Below are 17750 nucleotides of genomic sequence, written 5' to 3' on the forward strand. Positions count from 1 at the left end.
CAAAGCCAGGATAGATTTGGGCAAGAGAAGAGACTTCACCTCTCCTTATGAGAAGCAACATGCACATATAGGGAAGGAAAAATTGATGGCAGCTATCTTTGGACACTGTCTACGTTCCACAAAGAAAATGCCCACTTTGGGGAGAGGAAAAAAGAATACTTTTAATTAAAAAAAAAGAGCTACATGAAGGAAGATTTTAAATCCACGTGATTAAGTATTTCAGTGACGTAGATGAGATAAAAAATCCATCAAAAGAATGTTGAGTAAAAGACACCAACTTTCACATATAACATTGAAGTGCTTTTGTATTCTATTAGTGCAACACACTTTGCACTTTTCATTTCCTAGACACTCCTAGCAGCCTGGGAGAAAAGCAGGGAGCAGCCAGACATTTTGGAACAAACTATCTGTGGGGCTAGAGGTGGGTTGCTGGGACCTATAGGACATCTCAAGGCCTTCTTGTGCAGATCTCAGTGCTGCCGACCGTGAGCACTCACGCCTCCTCTGGGCTTTCCCAGTATTCCCAGAGGGAAGAGTGTGGTGCAGCTGGTACAAATGCTTCTGCCGCACGCCTTGCAGGGATTTCAAGGTTTCAGAAATGTTATTAGCAGCTTCTTTTCACTAAAATGTCTGGGACCCTTGGCCATTTAGAGGTGCTTAACAGGAGTGGGCTTGTGTAAGGGTGAAAAGGGGACAGGGAATGATTGATATTACTGAAACTGATCTAGATGCTTTCACATGATAACTTCAAGTTTACTGATTCTTTCTTTCTTTAGGTGCATCTAATGGGCTGGTTAATTCATCCCCTAAATTTTTGATCCTGTTTGTTAGGATTTTTATCTTAAAAAATATTTTTTTGGTTTCTGTTTTATATCATCTGTATAACTTTTTAGTTTCTTATCCCCTAAAGATATATTCAATTTTGTCTTTGATTTCTTTATGCATTGAAGCATAGTTATTTTATAGTCTATAGCTAATAATCCCAGTATCTTAAGACTTTAGCATTCTATTTCCTTTTGTCTATTCTTTCTGCTTTGTGTATAGTTATCTTTTAATATGTGCTGGTCATTGTTTTTGAAAAAAATGTTTTGTGAGATTTACATGAAGGCCAAATTGAAGGCACCTTCTTCCCCTTATAAAGCATCTGAAGGTGCTCTCAGTTTAAGACCCAACTTAAACCAAACTCAAGACTTGAGGTTTCCTGTAAGACTCAGAGAGTTCAAATAAGAACAGTAATTCCTTCACCCTCCCCCAAGGTTATAACTGTTTGGTACCCAGCTTATTATAGCAAGGGTCTCTATTAAGTTTCTTGCCTAGTGCTGGCCCTGGTTTTGACTATCATCACCCCTACTGCCACCCCAGCCACCATGAGGCTATCAAGTGAAAATTCAAAATTGCTGGAAATAGCAAATGCCTTCAGGGTAAATGCAACTTTCTTACTTGTTTAGTTTCTTTGGTTCCTACTTTCCCATAATTTTTGCCATTATTATTTTGCCAGATCATTTATACTTTGAAGAGGATTCCTATATTTTCTCTAAGAATTTTGGTTGTTTTCAGCAGAACGGTTAGGGGGCAAAATCTAGCTCTTGAGTATCAGAAACAGGAAGTTCCTTCAGTGTTATACCACTTGACTCCACAACAGCCTTGTATGTCATTTTCATTATCCTTACACATAGATGAGGAAATGGAAACCCAACATGGCAAAGTAACTTGCCCAAAGTAACACAGCTAGTGAAAACCCATATTTCTCTGACTCTAAACATTTTCATTTATTTTATTTGGATAAAAATCAGCATTAGCTAGTAACAACAAGTACACCCAGTGTCCAGTTCTTGGTTTCTAATACCATTTTCCATTAAAAGGAAGCAGAGTCCTTGGAGAAATGGTTGATTCTAGGACCGGGGCAATGAATATATAAGACGAGCCTGGAGCATCTTTCAGTGCTAGGAAGTGAGAAAGTGCTCCAAACAAAAACAAAAACGAAATACCCCACGATTGTGGGGTTATGCCAAAGGGACACTGGAAGGAGCTAACTGAAAGAGCTCCTAATGGCCAAAGCTGGAACAATTTGAGCAACAAAATAAATAACATGGCATTGGATTATAACCTCAAGTGTAAAATAATTAAACAGAGGTCCATAATGATATAAATAAATGATTAAACAGATCCATAAATGGGGCAAAAGAGACCAATCTTTCTTACTAATGTATGTAGATTCTTGCCCCTTCCCCCTTCCCTTCCCGTGTGGGTTGGACTCGGTGATTTTCTTTTATTTTAAAGAACAGAGCATTGAAAGGGAAAACAGTCACTTTACAGTGGAACAGTCTGGTAGATCCCACCTTAACCAAGTGCATAGGGAGAATATCACCAGTAATAAGTTGTGCTGACGACATGCACTTGTAATATTGTATGGTGAGAAGAGCAGTTCACTCTTCCCCAAATCCATAACCCCAATCCAATCATCAGGGGAAAAAAAAGTCAGACTGAACCAGATGGAGGGACGGTCTATATAAGACCTGCGATGTCCTCCTCAAACTGCCAGTACATGAAAGACAGGGAAAAACTAAGAAACCAACACAGACCAGAGGAGATTAAGGAGACATGATGACTAAAAGCAGTGTGGTGTCCGGGATTGAGTCCTGGAAGAGAAAAAGGACATTGCTAGAAAAACTGGTGAAATCCGAATAAATCTATAGTATGTTAATATTAATGTACCAATATTGACTTCTTAGTTTTTACAATGGACCATAGTTATATTAGGTGTTAAGAGAAGAATTAGAAGAAACTGGGTGAAGGACGTATGGGAACTCTGTGTGTCATCTTTGGAACTTTTCCTTAAATCTAGAAGTATTCCAAAATAAAAAGTTTATTAAGAAAAAAACACATCAGGGAGTAGCAATCAGCCTGGGCTTGATTGTAAATAATAAAACTTCAGAACACCAGGAGTTACGCTAAAACTCTAGGCTAATTATAATTAGCAATGCATATATTTATGCTAAAAGAGAACAAAATTTAATTTCATTCTCATAAAGATCTTCCAGGTAAGTAAGGCTGGTACAGTCCCCACTCAACAAATGAGTAAAACTAAGAAACCGAAAAGCTAAACGACTGCCCAAGATTCTAGCTGAGCGTAGAAACCGGAACTCCCAACTCCAAATGGAGGTGGATGAAGCATCATCCTGCTTGTCTGCATGGAACAGTACAAGACCTGAGTTCAAAAGCTTCACAGAGGCCTGCCTGGTGTCCCAGACGGAGTAAAATCCATCCACATATTGTAAAGGCAGCACAATTTCCCCATTGTCCAACTGAAGCCCACAGGAGAGGGGGTTGGGTTGGGGTTTGTTTTCTTTTTAAACTCAAATCTCTCCCCTACAGCCCTTCCTAGCTATGATAACTAGCTCCTCTCTTTTGTCTGGAACTTGATTGTTGACAGAGCTCATCCACATTCATTATCCTGTGTAATCCCCACTAGCACCCCTTAGTGTGAATAGCTGTTAATCCACTTTATGGATTGGGAGTCTAAGGCCGATTTGCTGCTGGTTTAAGGAGTGGTAAAGGTGAGACTTTTGGATTCTAGGACACTGCTGTTCTCAGGTTCCCAGGCCTGAATTGTCAGATGAGTCGGCTCCACCTTTAGGCCCTCAAAGTAGGTAGGGCCTTGGCTCAAAGGCAGTCTCATGGCAGTGCCCCCAGGGCTCCATTGTAACAAGGCCCCTGAGTAAAAGATTTCTGTTCCCTTTTCATTAGGTACTTTTGCCGGGGGTATGTATAGAACAATTGCGTAATTGTGTGCTTTGTTCTTGGAAAATTTAGTGTCCAGGCATTATCTTGTTTCATTCTTCATTAACCTAGATGTTTGTGTTTATTTTGCTTCAAATAATTATCAGCATTAAGGAGTAACAATCAGCCAAGGCTCATTTTAAGAAGGCAAGCCTTTCAAAATAATCTAAGTCAATAATTGTATATCTTCCTTAAAACCAACCATATTTTGCTTAAAAAAGAAGACAAGACAAAACAAAAATTTCAGCTTCTTAAAATAATACATTCTTTTGCAAATGGCTTTGAGTCTTCTACTTCTTATGTCAGCCCTTAAAGTAAATTTCAGTTTTAGATAGAGTAGCCTCATTTTTTTCATTGAAGTGTTTGCTCCCTGAACTCCTGGGCACAGCTGAACTGCTCTGTTAATGCCCACCAGCACTGGAACAGTGACTCTCGGCGACATACAAAGGAGAAGCAACTACATGTAGACGTGGTCAGCTCATGCCAAGAAATGAACATAGGGGGAAGCTTTGAACTTTATGTGTGTTGAGAGAACCACAGCCCAGCTGTGGGTTGCAGATCAAAAAAGACCCTATTCAGTGTGGTGAAAATAATACTTAGCAAAATGTTGAATCAGGTTCTATTTCCTGCCCCAAACCCAAATAATGGAACCACGTGAGAAAGCATATTATAAAGGATCTGCAGGGAGGTCAGGGAGGACTGCATAACCCAACTCAGAGGTAAGGAGGGCCACACTTTGCACCTTCCAGAGGCTGTGGGAGATTGCCTGTAAGAGTAACAATGTTAAAAACCAAAAATTCATTCGGGAAGAGAGAAAATAAATACTAATCATGACCATGTCAAAGCAATCTTGACACCCCTCCCCCGCCAGGATTTGATCATATTACACCCAAACGTTGCCTTAATGTCCTATTTGAGTCATGACCTGTCAGTTTCTTCCTAAGCGCACAGTTTCTGCTGGAGCAACAGATGCCTGGCACCTTGTTCCCTCTGAGTAATTGCCCCATGCCTTTAAGACTGTTTTCATTGTGATGTGCCCACTGATGTGCTAGGGTGAAGGCCAGGCTCACCAGGACAAGTCTCAGTCCTCTCCTATACCCTTGCCAGCAAGCGAACACAGGAACAGAGGAGAAGGACTAAGATCCCAGCCCCTAGGAGCCTTTGTGTGCTCCACTGAAAGGAACTCTCCTTTCTCTCCCTGAGGGAGAGCTGCTCAGGGACCCAGTGGCAGCAAGGAAGCCATGGAGAGACTGTTGATGCCAAGTGACCTCTTAGGCTGTATCTGCTCAAGTCTATAACGACCACTAAGGTTTGGGTTTTAGTTTCAGTTTAGCCAATCAAGTGGTTGAATCATCAAGGGGGAAGAACGTTCAAGTCCATGGATCGATGGGTCATTCAAGTACTGCAGATGTACCACCTACACATACACATTAACTTATTCTTAGGAAATGTGGCTTGGAGTAAGAATGTGCAGAAGTGTGGCAGACACCGGACCCCAAAAGCGAAGACACTACTTGGCTCCTTTGAATTTAGAAGATGGATCATGCTTATTTGCCATTTTGAACTAACTGTAGAATATAAATTCAGTCATTGCCTTATGGCCAAAAGGCTTGGGGTAGAAGACACAAAACAGGAAGAAAATTTAGGGAGGAGTTCCAAGATGGAAAGTTGGTGTTGGGATGTTAGCCTTCCTCCTCAGATCTCAACTTCAAGGACACGTACATCATACCTGTACCTGTGAGGCTTAGAAAGAGTCCCCTTGCCCTTCACCTCCTACCGATGCAGCAGGGCTGCTTTCCATGCTGCTTCTGGTAAAGGTTTCTTTTTAACGGACACTCAGATACCCCATTCTTCTGTTTCCCTTTTGCCAAACCACCTGCATCAAGGCAACTTAAGAGATGCTCGGATACCAGAGTCAAATGCCATGTGAACTGGGGTTTTAGGCCCAGGATGTTAAAAACACACTTGGACCAGGAAAGAGAGGTTGGGTTTCTCAGTTCCTTGGCCTCATTTACTACCCACAGACTCTTGCTTTTCTTTTTAAGGAATTTGAGAAGGAATCTGTTTCCCTCATCCCTGTCCCACCCACCCAGCAAGGCCCATCTGACTTGGCTACAAGCAAATGATGAAGTTATGACACTTGCTTGTGTCCTTTAGGCTGAGTGGAGAAGCTAGTGTGGAGTGTAACCCTAAGCGCCCATTCCATCAGGGTGGGGAGGGACATCTTCTGTTTGGTGGCTTCGGTCAAGAAGCTGGGGTATTATGAAATGATAGCACAATGGAGTGGTCATTCAGGGAATGCAACTGAGTCCAATTTTAAAGTCTTCAGAGATTTGAAAGTATCCCCAGAACTGTTTTTAACTTCCTTTCACTTCTGTAGGACCCCCTGGTTCACCTCCAGAAGACAGCAGGGACCAACTAGAATATGAATGCATCCTGGTCCACCTTCTCTTTCCAAACCCAAGAAGGAGAGACTCAGAGAGAGAAGAAAAATAGCAATACCAACAGAGCGCCACTAAGAAAGTGGGAAACCTCTTTTCCCTTCCCCCTCCCCTTTAACCCCGGCCAAACCTGTTCTTCAGCAGCATAAAATATGTTGTTGAACCTATAAATGTAGGCCACTCAACTGAGATTAAGAAAATATAAGAGGGATTTGATTTCTTCTGTTTGGCCAGGGACCCTGAGGTCACCACTCCTGCCATCCTGGTTTCCGCATGGCAACCACCTGGTCAACCCCCATGCTTTGCCCCAGTACAGCTTTGTGTACCTGGAGAATGCACCGGGATAATTCCATTTCCTTCATTCAAGGATAACTTGTTAGAACCACAGGAGAGAGCAACTTGTTTTCCTGAGCTCCAGCCTCTGAGTTCTTCTGGCAGCTGCATTATCCTGGGCTCCTTGGGGTGATTCTTGAAATGCTGGGTAACTGGGGCATCCTCCATGAAAGTCTCTGGGTTCATCCCCTAACCCCAGGATGCACAGCAAGAATTTCCCGCTGGTGAAATTTGTTCCTAAGAGTACCTGTGTTACACCAAAAAGACCTTTCAGGAGATGGAATTCAGCTGTGTCTAAACAGATTAGGGTAGACCCCATCGCAGCTAAGCACAAGGTGGGTTTTATTATGATTCCATAATAATAAAATTTAAATGAATTACTGAACTTAAAACAGGAATGATCCCTACTATATCCATTTTGGTAGAAATTAATATTCCAGCTAGAAATGAATATTTTTTACAAAATAAAATGTGTTTTTAGTTGCTTTTCTTTTTTCTGATGCTAAGTTACTTTTTCCTTTGATTTTAGAGGCTAGATACTGCTGTGGCCTTCTCTACTTATTCTGTCTTCTGGGGGACTCAGAGCACTTGGTACTTAGTAACTATACAAAGACAGTAATGGGGTGGCCCCCATTTTAAAGCACAGACAATGGATAGGACTCACTTGTGAGAACCTGTGGGTCTATAAAAACCAATATTCTTCTGTACGCTCCTTCCCTGGATAGCTGGGCATTTACATCACAGAACTACCAGGCATTAATTCTATAACCAAATTGGCTATTGCTGAGACAATGTAAGAAAAATATCCAGCTCAAGTGTGTGACTTTTTGCAGGGTCTTTTGGGATACAGGTGATCTATTTCTTGATCTGGATGATGGTTACATGAGTATGTTCATTTTGTGATAATTTAGCAAGCTAGAACACACTTATTATTTGTATCTCAGTGTGTACATTATGCTCCAACCAAAAAGAATAAAAAGAATCTTCTGTTGTGCTTATATAAAACCTTTTGTTAAAACCTAATCTGAGGGCACCTGGGTGGCTCAGTCGTTAAGCGTCTGCCTTCTGCTCAGGTCGTGATCCCAGGGTCCTGGGATCCAGCCCCCATCAGGGTCCCTGCTCCGCGGGAAGCCTGCTTCTCCGTCTCCCACTCCCCCTGCTTGTGTTCCTTTGTCTCTCTCTGTCAAATAAAAAAATAAAATCTAAAAAAAAAAAAAAAACTTAATCTGAAATTTATGCTATGGTCGGGGAGGGTAACTAAGCTTTTTATTTTGAGAGAATCAGATCCACATGCACTTGTAGGAAATAATACAGAGAGATTTCCTATCCTTTTACCTAGTTTCCTCCAATGGTATCAGCCGCAGAACCATATTACAATATCACACCAGGATTTTGACATAGATAAAGTAAATATACCAAGCTTTTTCATCACCACAGAAGTTCCTCCGGTGGCTATTTTATAGCCACGCCCTCTTCCTTCCCTTGCCTCCCTTATAATCCTTAGCAAACATGAATCTGTTCTCCATTTCTATAATTTTGTCATCCAAGATGTTGTGTAAGTGGGATCACATAATACGCAACCTTTCGGGACTGGCTTTTTCCACCCAGCATCATTTCCTAGAAATCCATCCAAGTTGTTGCATGTGTCAGTGGTCTGTTTCTTTTTATTGCAAAGTAGTACTCCATGGAGTGAATGTAGCACAGGTTGTTAAAGCATTCACTCATTGAAAGATATCTGGTCTTCTTCCAGTTTTGACTATTAGGAATAAAGCTGTTATAAACATTCGTGTATAGGTTTTGGTATGAATATATATTTTAATTTCTCTAGCGTAAATATCCAAGAATGCGTTTGCTGGGTCAAATGGTGGGTACATCTTGATTTTTTTTTTTAAAGAAATTGCCAAAACTGTTTTTTTCAAAGAGGCTGTAACATTTAACATTCCCACCAGCAATGTAGGCGTTTCTTCATGTCCTCACCGGCATTTGGTGGTGTCACTATTTTCTATTTTAGCTGCTCTGATAGGTATGCAGTAACATTTAACTGTGGTTTTAAATTACATTTCCCTCATGGATAATGATGTTGAGCACTATTTCATGTACATATGTGCCATTTGTATATCCTCCTTGTTGAAATGTCTGCTGTGGCATCTTTTGCCCATGTTCTAATTGGATTGTTTGGGTTTTTTTTTAACTGTTGAGTTTTTAAAGTTCTTTATATATTCTAGATACTAGTCCTTTGTCAGATACATAGCTTGTAAATATTTCCGCCTGGCTTGTCCTTCCATCTTCTTAACATGGCCTTTTTCCAGAGTAAAAGTTCTTAATTTTGATGAAATCCAGTTTATCAGTTTTCCTTTTGTACTTTTGATGCCACGTCTCAGAACTTTTCACCCATCCCTAGGTCCTGAAGACCTTATACTATAGGTTTTTTCTAAATGTTTTTTACTTCTAAATTTTACATATCAGTCCATGATCCATTTTGAGTTAATTTATGTATAAGGTAGAAGACTTTTAGGTTGAGATTCACTTTTTTGGCCAAAATGTCCAATTGCTCCAGGAACAGTTTGTTGAAAGGTTATATTTCCTCCACTGACTTGCTTTAAAACCTTTAACTAGAATCAGTTGGGCATATTTGTAAATGGTACTGCATTTTTGATTTTAAGTATCTACATGTCCATCACTAGTATGTGGAAAAATGATTGATTTTTATCCATTGATCTTATATCCTACAATCCTGCTGAACTTACTTATTAATTCTAGGAGTTCTTGCAAATTCCCTGGAAATTTCTCTTTTTTTAAAAGATTTATTCATTTATTTTAGAGAGAGAGCGCGCGAATGGGAGGGACAGGAGAGGGAGAGAGAATCTCAAGCAGACTCTGTGCAGAGCACAGAGCCTGACATGGGGTTCGATCTCATGACCTGAGCTGAAACAAAGAGTCGTTGGACACTTAACCGAAAGGTGCTCCCCCTTGGAATTTTCGACATAGACAAACATGTTATCCGAAAGTAGGGACAGTATTTCACTGGATATAGGATTCTGGGATGAGGGTTATTTTCTTTCAGCACCCGAAAGCATTTTTGGCTTCCATGGTTTATAATGAAAATCCATTGTTATTCAAGTTGTTTTTTTCCCTTATAAGTAAAGTGTGTTATTTCTCTCTGCTTTCAAGATTTTTTGGAGGGGTGGGTCTTTAGTTTTCAAAAGTTCATCTATGATGTGCCATGTGTGGATTCCTTTGAGTTTATCCTGGGTGAGGTTTGCTCAGCTTTTTGAATTGGTTGGTTTGTGTCCTTTGGCCAAAATAGGGTTTTTTGGTCATTTCATCAAGTGCTTTTTAGTTCTGCCCTCTTTCTCTTCTCCTTCTAGAACTCTAATGACACTTAAGTTCGATCTTTTGTTCTAATCACACAGGTCCCTGAGCCTCTGTTTTTTGTTGTTTTTTTCCCTTCAGTCTATTTTCTCTCCATTGTTCAGAGTCAGTAATTTCTATTGTTCTGTTTTCCAATTTACCAATTCTTTCCTCTGTTTCTTACATTCTGTTGTTGAGACTATCCACTGGGCTTTTATGTTGGTCATTGTATTTTTCAGTCCTCACATTTCTATTTGGTTTTTTATATTTCCTATTTCTTTGCTGAGATTTTCTATTTTTTTTTTCATTTGTTTCAAGTATGGTCATAACTGCTTGTTGAAGCATTTTTATGATGTTTGCTTTAAAATCTTTGTTGGATAATTCTGGCATTTCTCTTATCTCAGTGCTGGCACCTATTGATTGTCTTTTTCTTCAGTTGATTTCTTATTGAAACCTAAATATTTGAGGTATTAAATTATGAAACTTTGGATTTTATTTAAGCCTTCTGTTTTCAATCCAGTGCTCCAGTGGAAGAAAAGGAGTACACCACCTCAATACTGCTCTGCAGGGTCAGAAGTCAATTCTCCATTCAACCTCTGCTGATCCAAGGGGAGCTCCTTGTTCCTGCTGGGTGAGGACAGAAGTTTCAGTTGCCAACTAGGCCTCCACTGACTCCTTGCTGGTGGTGAGGAGTGGGAGAGCCTCATTGCTGCTCCCCACATGGCCTCCATTAACACTGGTAGTGTCTTTGCTATCACCATGTGATGGTTAAGTCCTTCCTCTCACTAGACCTCCTCTACAGTGCTCCATCTGGAAGAGGAAGGAGTGCATCTCTACTGCCAGGTCCAGGTTCCCCATGTGGTGTCCACTGACATGATGGCAGATACCTCATTAGCCTGGCAAGAAGACTGGAGGACTAAACTCAGACAGTCAGCCTTGAGAGACATGGGTGGTGGAGCTACAGGTTTTCTGTGTAGAGAAAGGTGGTCTTTGGCTAGAGAAGGGTGGTCATTGTCTCAAAATTTTCTGTCTTGCTCGGCTGCCCCTTTTTTGCCTGGAGAGCGCATGCTTTTGTTGGGATTCTTGTCTGCATCTGTTGATGTTCTTGGGTTGCTAGCTTCTTTAGCTCTGAGTGTGGGATACATGAGGTAAAAAGGAAACACAGAGAATTCACCACTGTCATTCCTCAACTCCCAGTGTCCCTAAACAGTCTGTCTTCTCCTCACCTTTCACAGTCTTCTTAGGCTTGTTATATATATAATGTCCAGGGTTTTCAGTTGTGTTTAGTGAGAGAATAGGGAAAGGTGTATCCATCCTCCTGGAAGTGAGCTTTGACTGATTTTTGAGAAGGAAAAAATGGTATCTGATAGAATGCTTTCTGGAGAGCTTCCCAAGTTCATTTGAACTCAGATTGGTGGCCTCCCTGGATCTTCAATTTGTTGAGTCTTTTTTCACTTGAACCATCCCCAGTCCCTCTGTTCTCATGCTGAAGAGTCTGCCCGCAACTGTTTCATCCAGTGACAATACTTGACTTATCTGGAGGATCCTTTCCAGTCTTTGCTGGACTGAGAACCATACAATCCTGATTCCTATAAGCCCAAGCAAGGAATTTTCCCAGGAAAAGAGTTAACCTATTTATGGCAAAATGAGGAAAATAAAATATATTGAGTTTTTCTAATGAAAAATAATTTTTCATTAAAAATGTTAGGTTCATCCTACTCTTTAGGTGCTGAATATTACCATTTAAATAAAATAGTGTGATACACACTACTACTTACTTGACACACACACACAAATGTGGGCAATTATATGTTGGTTCTCCCCATATTGTTCCCTTTCCTTTTCTCTTAATTTAAAAAAATTGAGGTCTACTTTACATATACTGAAGTACACAAATCTTAGTGGTACTTAGTTCACTTAGTTCAGTGAGTTTTGACAAATCAAATGGTAGATCGCACAATGTATACCCCATCACCCAAGAAACTTCCCTCAGCCCTGTTTCCATCGATCTCTTTCCTTTGCCCCCCAGGGTTCTGACTTTGTCACTACAGCTCAGTTTGCCTGCTCTAGAGCTTCATAGGAATGGAAACAGATAGACTCTCCTTTTGTTCAGTATGATGTTTGTGAGATGTTCAGTAGTTCATTCTTTCCTTTTTTTTTTCTGAGTGGTATTTCACTGTAGACAACTCTCCCAACCCCTTCTCCTTCCCAAATATTGATCTCTCTAGGCCTCTGCTATGTCAATCTCAAGGAATTGACCTTGTTACTTCCAGTTGACCTCAGCTGCATCATTCCATGGGTATTAAGGTATGATGTCTTATTTATATGCACTGTGGGAAGAAAAAAATAACTGAAGACTTTAAGACTTACTTTTAGTTTTTTTTCTTTCATTAGAAAAACTTGTGCTAAAAAATTGTTTATTCTCCTGTTTATAGACATTTATAATATCATGGATCAGTGTTATTGTAAATAAAACTGTCAGGATCATTTTTGTACAAGTTTTTTTTGACATATTTTTCATTTCTTTTGGTAAATACTTAGAAGTACAATTAATGAGTGGTATGGAAGACATTTATTTAACTAAGAAACTACCATAAACTTCTCTAAAAGTGGTCATATCATTTTTTTAAACTTTTTTTTTTTTTTAAGATTTCATTTATTTATTTGACAGAGAGAGACACAGCGAGAGAAGGAACACAAGCAGGGGGGTAATGGGAGAGGGAGAAGCAGGCTTCCCACGGAGCAGGGAGCCCGATGTGGGGCTCGATCCCAGGACCCTGGGATCATGACTTGAGCCGAGGGCAAACGCTTAACGACCGAGCCACTCAGGCGCCCCTAAAAGTGGTCATATCATTTTTGTAAAGATTTATTTATTCATTTCAGAGAGAGTGCATGCATGTCGGGGTGAGGGGTGAGGGAGAGAGAGAGAAAATCTCAAGCAGACTCCCTGCTGAGCATGGAGCCCCCGATGTGGGGCTCATCTCACAACCCTGAGATCATGACCTGAGCTGAAATCAAGAGTCAGAGGTTTAACTGACTGAGCCACCCAGGTGCCCCAGTTGTAGCATTTTATATCCCTGCCAGCAACATAAAAGGATCGCATTGTTCCATATCCTCACCAACATTTGGTGTTGTCAGCCTTTTAAATTTTATCTCTTCTAGTGGATGCATAGTAGTATCTCATTGTGTATTAATTTTCATTTCCCTGGTATTTAATGGTGTTGGGCACCCTTTTAAGTTGCTTATTGGTTATTCCTATATCTTAGTCTTTTGCCCACTTTTCAACTGTGTGCTATTATTGTTGCTTTAAATATTGAGTTATAAGACTTGCACATTCTGCATATAGGTGCTTGGATTTTCCCCAGTCTGTGCCTATTCATTTTCTTTTTTTAAAAAGATTTTATTTATTTGAAAGAGAGCGAGAGAGCATGAGTTGGGGGGCAGAGGGGGAGGGAGTAGCAGACTCCCCACTGAGCAGGGAGACTGATGCAGGCAATCCCAGGACCCCAGGATCATGACCTGAGCCAAAGGCAGATGCTTAATCAACCGAGCAACCCAGCCGCCCCTTCATTTTCTTAATAGTATCTTTTAAGAAGCTGAAGGTTTTAAGTTTGATGAAAAAAAATTATCAACTTAAAATTTTTTGTTAGTGTCCTTGGGCCTTGTCTAAGAAACTTTGCCTAACCCAAGGTTGCAAAGATATTCTCTCATGCTTTCTTCTAGAAGATATATGATTTTTACCTTTACATTTCAGTCTGTCCTATCTCAAATAAATTTCTGAGTATAGTAAGAGGTAGGGGTTGAGGTTCATTTCTTTTTATATAGTTATCCAGGTGTTCAAGCAACATTTGTTAAAAAGATCATCCTTTATCCATGGAAATATTTTGGCTTCTTTATTAAGAAAAAATTGACCATATAAGTGTGGGTCTGTTTCTGGGCTCTCTGTTCTATTACACTAATGTACCTGTCTCCTATTTTGCTAATTCTGTCATGATTATTATAGTAAATTTTATACCAGAAAATGTAAGGCCTCCAGATTTTTTATCCCTTTGCGAAACTGTTTTTATTATTCTGAAAGCTGTGTATTTCCATACATATTTTAGAATTTGCTTGTGAATTTCATGGGATTAAAAAAGGGGCAGCTAGGATTTTAATTATCATTGCATTAAATCTATATATCAGTTTGGGGAGAATTGACATTTTAATAATCCATGAACATGGTATATCTCTTCATTTATTTAATTCCTTCCAGCAGTGTTTTGTAATTTTCAGTAATAGAGTTCTTAAACAGATTTCATTAAATTTATCACAAAGTGTTTTTTAATTTTTTAAAGCTATTGCAAAGGAAACATTTTAAATTTAATTTCTATATGTATGTTCCATGTTTAGTACAGACACAATTTTTGTACACTGTCTTGTGTATGTAAGCTCACTAACTCACCTAATAGTTCAAGTATTTTATTTGTAGTTTCCCTGAGATTTTCTAAGTAGTCAATCATGACATCTAAGAATAAAAAGCTTTACTTCTTTCTTTTCAACCTATATCTTTTATTAAGATTCCACAAAGAGTCAAGTTGAACAGGGGCTGCTTTAATTAGACCAAGGTCATTGTGCCTAGCCCAACCCCCCACCCCTATAGTGCCTTCTTTGTCCTGTCAGCAGTTGAGCTGGGAGGATGTTAGACTACAGATGTCTTTGATTCTCCATTGGGTTCAACTTCTGATTGTTACTGTGGGAGCAAAGTTCTCTTAAATCTTTCTCCATCCTAACTAGAAGTCCTTCCAAAGTATTTTGAAATTGTTTGGGTCCATCAAATTCAAAATTATTCCAGAACTGACTGCCACAGAATTTCTCCATAATAACTTGGATTCTTACTGTACATTTAGTTGTGGCAGTTTGTCGGGCTTCTGCTTCTTGAAAAAAATTTTGGACTGAAAATGATTCCTTTTTGGGTATGCTCACATTTCTTTCGATCTGTATTTACAAGGTTGAACTATCAGTTGATCAAAATACCGTATTCTTTTGTATGAAAAGGTGTGAAGCTAATAGTGAAGGTTTATTATAACCACCTAATTTAATATTCTTTCTAGTTTCATGTAAATGTCTTTGTAGAAAATGCTACCAAGAGCGGCACTGTGGTTACTTTAATTCCATTGCCAATACTTTTATATGGTTTCCTGTATTCTAAAGGGAAAGCTATATGCACTTTTCTTCTTTTAAAACTTTTCCTCTTATGAATCAGTACCACTATGAATAAATGTCAGAAGTTCTTATTAAGTGGTTAAAGTTGATGTCTCTGTCTCAGCATTCTTCTTTTAGGTAATGATGATTAAGCAGACTTCATAATGGAAAATGCCAGAGTTGTAAAGAAATTGTTTTTCTTACTAACTAAAGAACAGATTTCTTTGTTAATGATAATAATATTTGTAAATACTCGCTTTGTGCCAAACTCACTTAACCCTTACATTTTAAAAATAAGAAAGGTATCATGGTTTGGAAGTCATGACATTAGGGTTCAAAGTCCTACTCCTTTACCGAAATGGGCATTGTCAGTAATATTTAGGAAATAACAGGATTGTGCACTCTTTGGTTGAAAAACATTGTAATAGGAAGAACATTTTGGAGGTTAATTTGTCTCTCCTCAAAATGAACTCTTTGGTTAGGCAAAATGAAGTGTTTTGTTTTTGTTTGGTAAGGATGGCAATTTCTCTATTCTAACATTTCAGATTATGCTAAATATTTTAGCATAAAATGAAGAACTAATCAAATAAAATATGATTTATATTTATTCAGAGAAAAGAGGAAGCTGGAGTCCTGATTATTTAATAGACCCACAGAATTTCATTTCTTGCTAATGGAACTTGGCTGTGGAGAAAACCATGAGAAAACCATTTTAAACCAGGAGGCCCAATAAACTAAGGTCTGACTGCCTTGAGATGTGAGTGGTCAGTACAAGGGCAGAGCTTCCCTTTCCAGTGGTGGTTGTGTAAATCGAGACAGCTCGAATCATAGCACATAGTGTACAATTATGCCCCCATGTGAGTGTTTCAGGTATGTTTTTCTTTACATTTACCCCGAGCCAGGCATTTGGGGCTAAGGTGGCAGATTAGCTGATACAGACCTACCACTCTGACCCTTTGTCTACAGAGGTTGGCGATTCTTTAGGAAAGGTGAATGGATAGGAGAGAAGTAAAACTATGGCCTCTGAATCTGGTGAGGTTGGAAGTCTGTAGTAGCTGAAGATTAAATTTCTTGATTGTGGTGGTTTTCATTGACCATTATTTGACAGTCAACATGTTGCTCTTCTGAAGGGATTTGAATTGTGTTTGGTGACTTGAGGTATGGACCAGGGGAGCAGGGAGGGCCTGAAGACCTAGCTCAGCAGAGTTCATCCAACTTCCTGAAGAAGAATCTGTAGAGCAAGTGACCCTCCCTCCACAGGAAGAGAATCTGTTGTTTCTCGAATACCCCTATATCTGAGCCTCACTGGCCCAGGCATAGTTTCTGGAGACTTGGAGGCTTATGCTTGTCAGGAAGAGCATCCAGATCATCAGACTGGCCCTTTTGCATGATGGCAGCTGGCTCCAAAGCCAACGTCCTCAGGAACTCCCTCTAGTGGCAAGATCTTAGAGGCCCCCTGGGCTGCCCATGGCAGCCCTAGTCCTCTTGGGGAATGTGAGCTAGTGTGGCTGGCCAGACCCATGTTCCCCACACTCGGCACATATGGAATATCAATTGTGACTTAGGAAGAACATCAGGGGTCACACGTTTGGACCGGAGCAGAGGCATTTCCTCATTGCAACACCCTGTACCCTCCAGGGATGGAAACTGTGGGGAAATGTGGCGGGGGGAGGGGAGGAGATGGAGACAAAATGGGTAGATGGGGCTGTGGAAGCAGAAAGCTCTGGATTAAAACCCTGGTTGTATCAGTTATGAGATATGTGACTTGGGGCAAAGTTAAATGGCATGTTCATGTTCCTTCAGCTAACACAGCAACTATTTCATGATGGCTGTACTCAGGAAGTCAATCTGTATCCAAGAACAGAAAGCTTGAAAGAGGCCTAATTAAGTTATCGTGTGTCAAGTAACGGAGAATGGCAAATGTGGTGATTCAGTTAAAGGTCATGAAGAGTGTCAAGTGGAAAGCAAGATAAATTTGGTTGGCCCAAGTAGAAGGGGCAGATTGCTTGGGTTGTAGGTGATGAAACTAGTTGGGGGAACACAGTAAATCAAAAACTGTTAAAAGACTCAAGTTCATAATCAATAATTTTACTTTAACCTGAGAAGCAAGTGGAAGTGATTCTGGGCCTTTCAGAAGAAAAATAATCAGATCAAAACAATACTCGAGGAAGGTAATCATGTGAGGCAAAAATTTAAAGAACCTGGTGAGGGTCTGAATCTGGGGGCTACAGAACAAGACTGAAAAGGGTTCTCACACCAGATTTTTAGTATAAAAACAGAGTAGAGGATTGTGCATGAGTTTTCCATGGAGGATAAAGACAGACAACAAAGATAAATCAGCCTTCCCCTTGATGAGAAATGTTAGCATATGCCTGAGGGATGGACGCCGATACTTATTTTATTTCACACTTTCAATAACCTTCTAGAGAAGGTGGTATTCAACTGAAATGCAGCAACATGTTGTGATATGATTTCATTCACATGCACATGCGCACACACATATACAATCATTATAAAAGGTTTCAGATCTATAAAAGGGGCCAAATCATACAATAAGAAACATCTTTGTACCTATTCCCTAGCTTGTCATTTCTAGGCTGCCATCACATCACAAGTGGAGCCCACCCACTAACTGAGGAAAGGCATATGTGTTGATGTATACCT

At 39.9% G+C, this 17750-nt stretch overlaps 1 protein-coding gene across 3 annotated transcripts in view; it reads left to right on the forward strand.

Annotated features, from left to right (window-relative positions):
• Window positions 1–17750, forward strand: part of ACOXL (acyl-CoA oxidase like) — a 354745-nt gene that overhangs the window by 330666 nt on the left and 6329 nt on the right. The window contains exon 19 of one of the 3 annotated variants that reach the window (XM_028117112.1): window positions 6161–6425. The exons of the other annotated variants lie outside the window; for them this stretch is intronic. Within the exon in view, the coding sequence (XP_027972913.1) occupies window positions 6161–6202 (42 nt within the window). The 3' untranslated portion in view covers window positions 6203–6425. Of the gene's footprint in view, window positions 1–6160; window positions 6426–17750 lie in introns of those variants that run through there. 3 annotated transcript variants of the gene reach the window in all.

This window comes from Eumetopias jubatus, unplaced genomic scaffold (genome assembly GCF_037043125.1).
Source record: "Eumetopias jubatus isolate StellerSeaLion01/CBP00866 unplaced genomic scaffold, mEumJub1_p1.0 scaffold_9, whole genome shotgun sequence".
Classification (NCBI taxonomy): domain Eukaryota; kingdom Metazoa; phylum Chordata; class Mammalia; order Carnivora; family Otariidae; genus Eumetopias; species Eumetopias jubatus.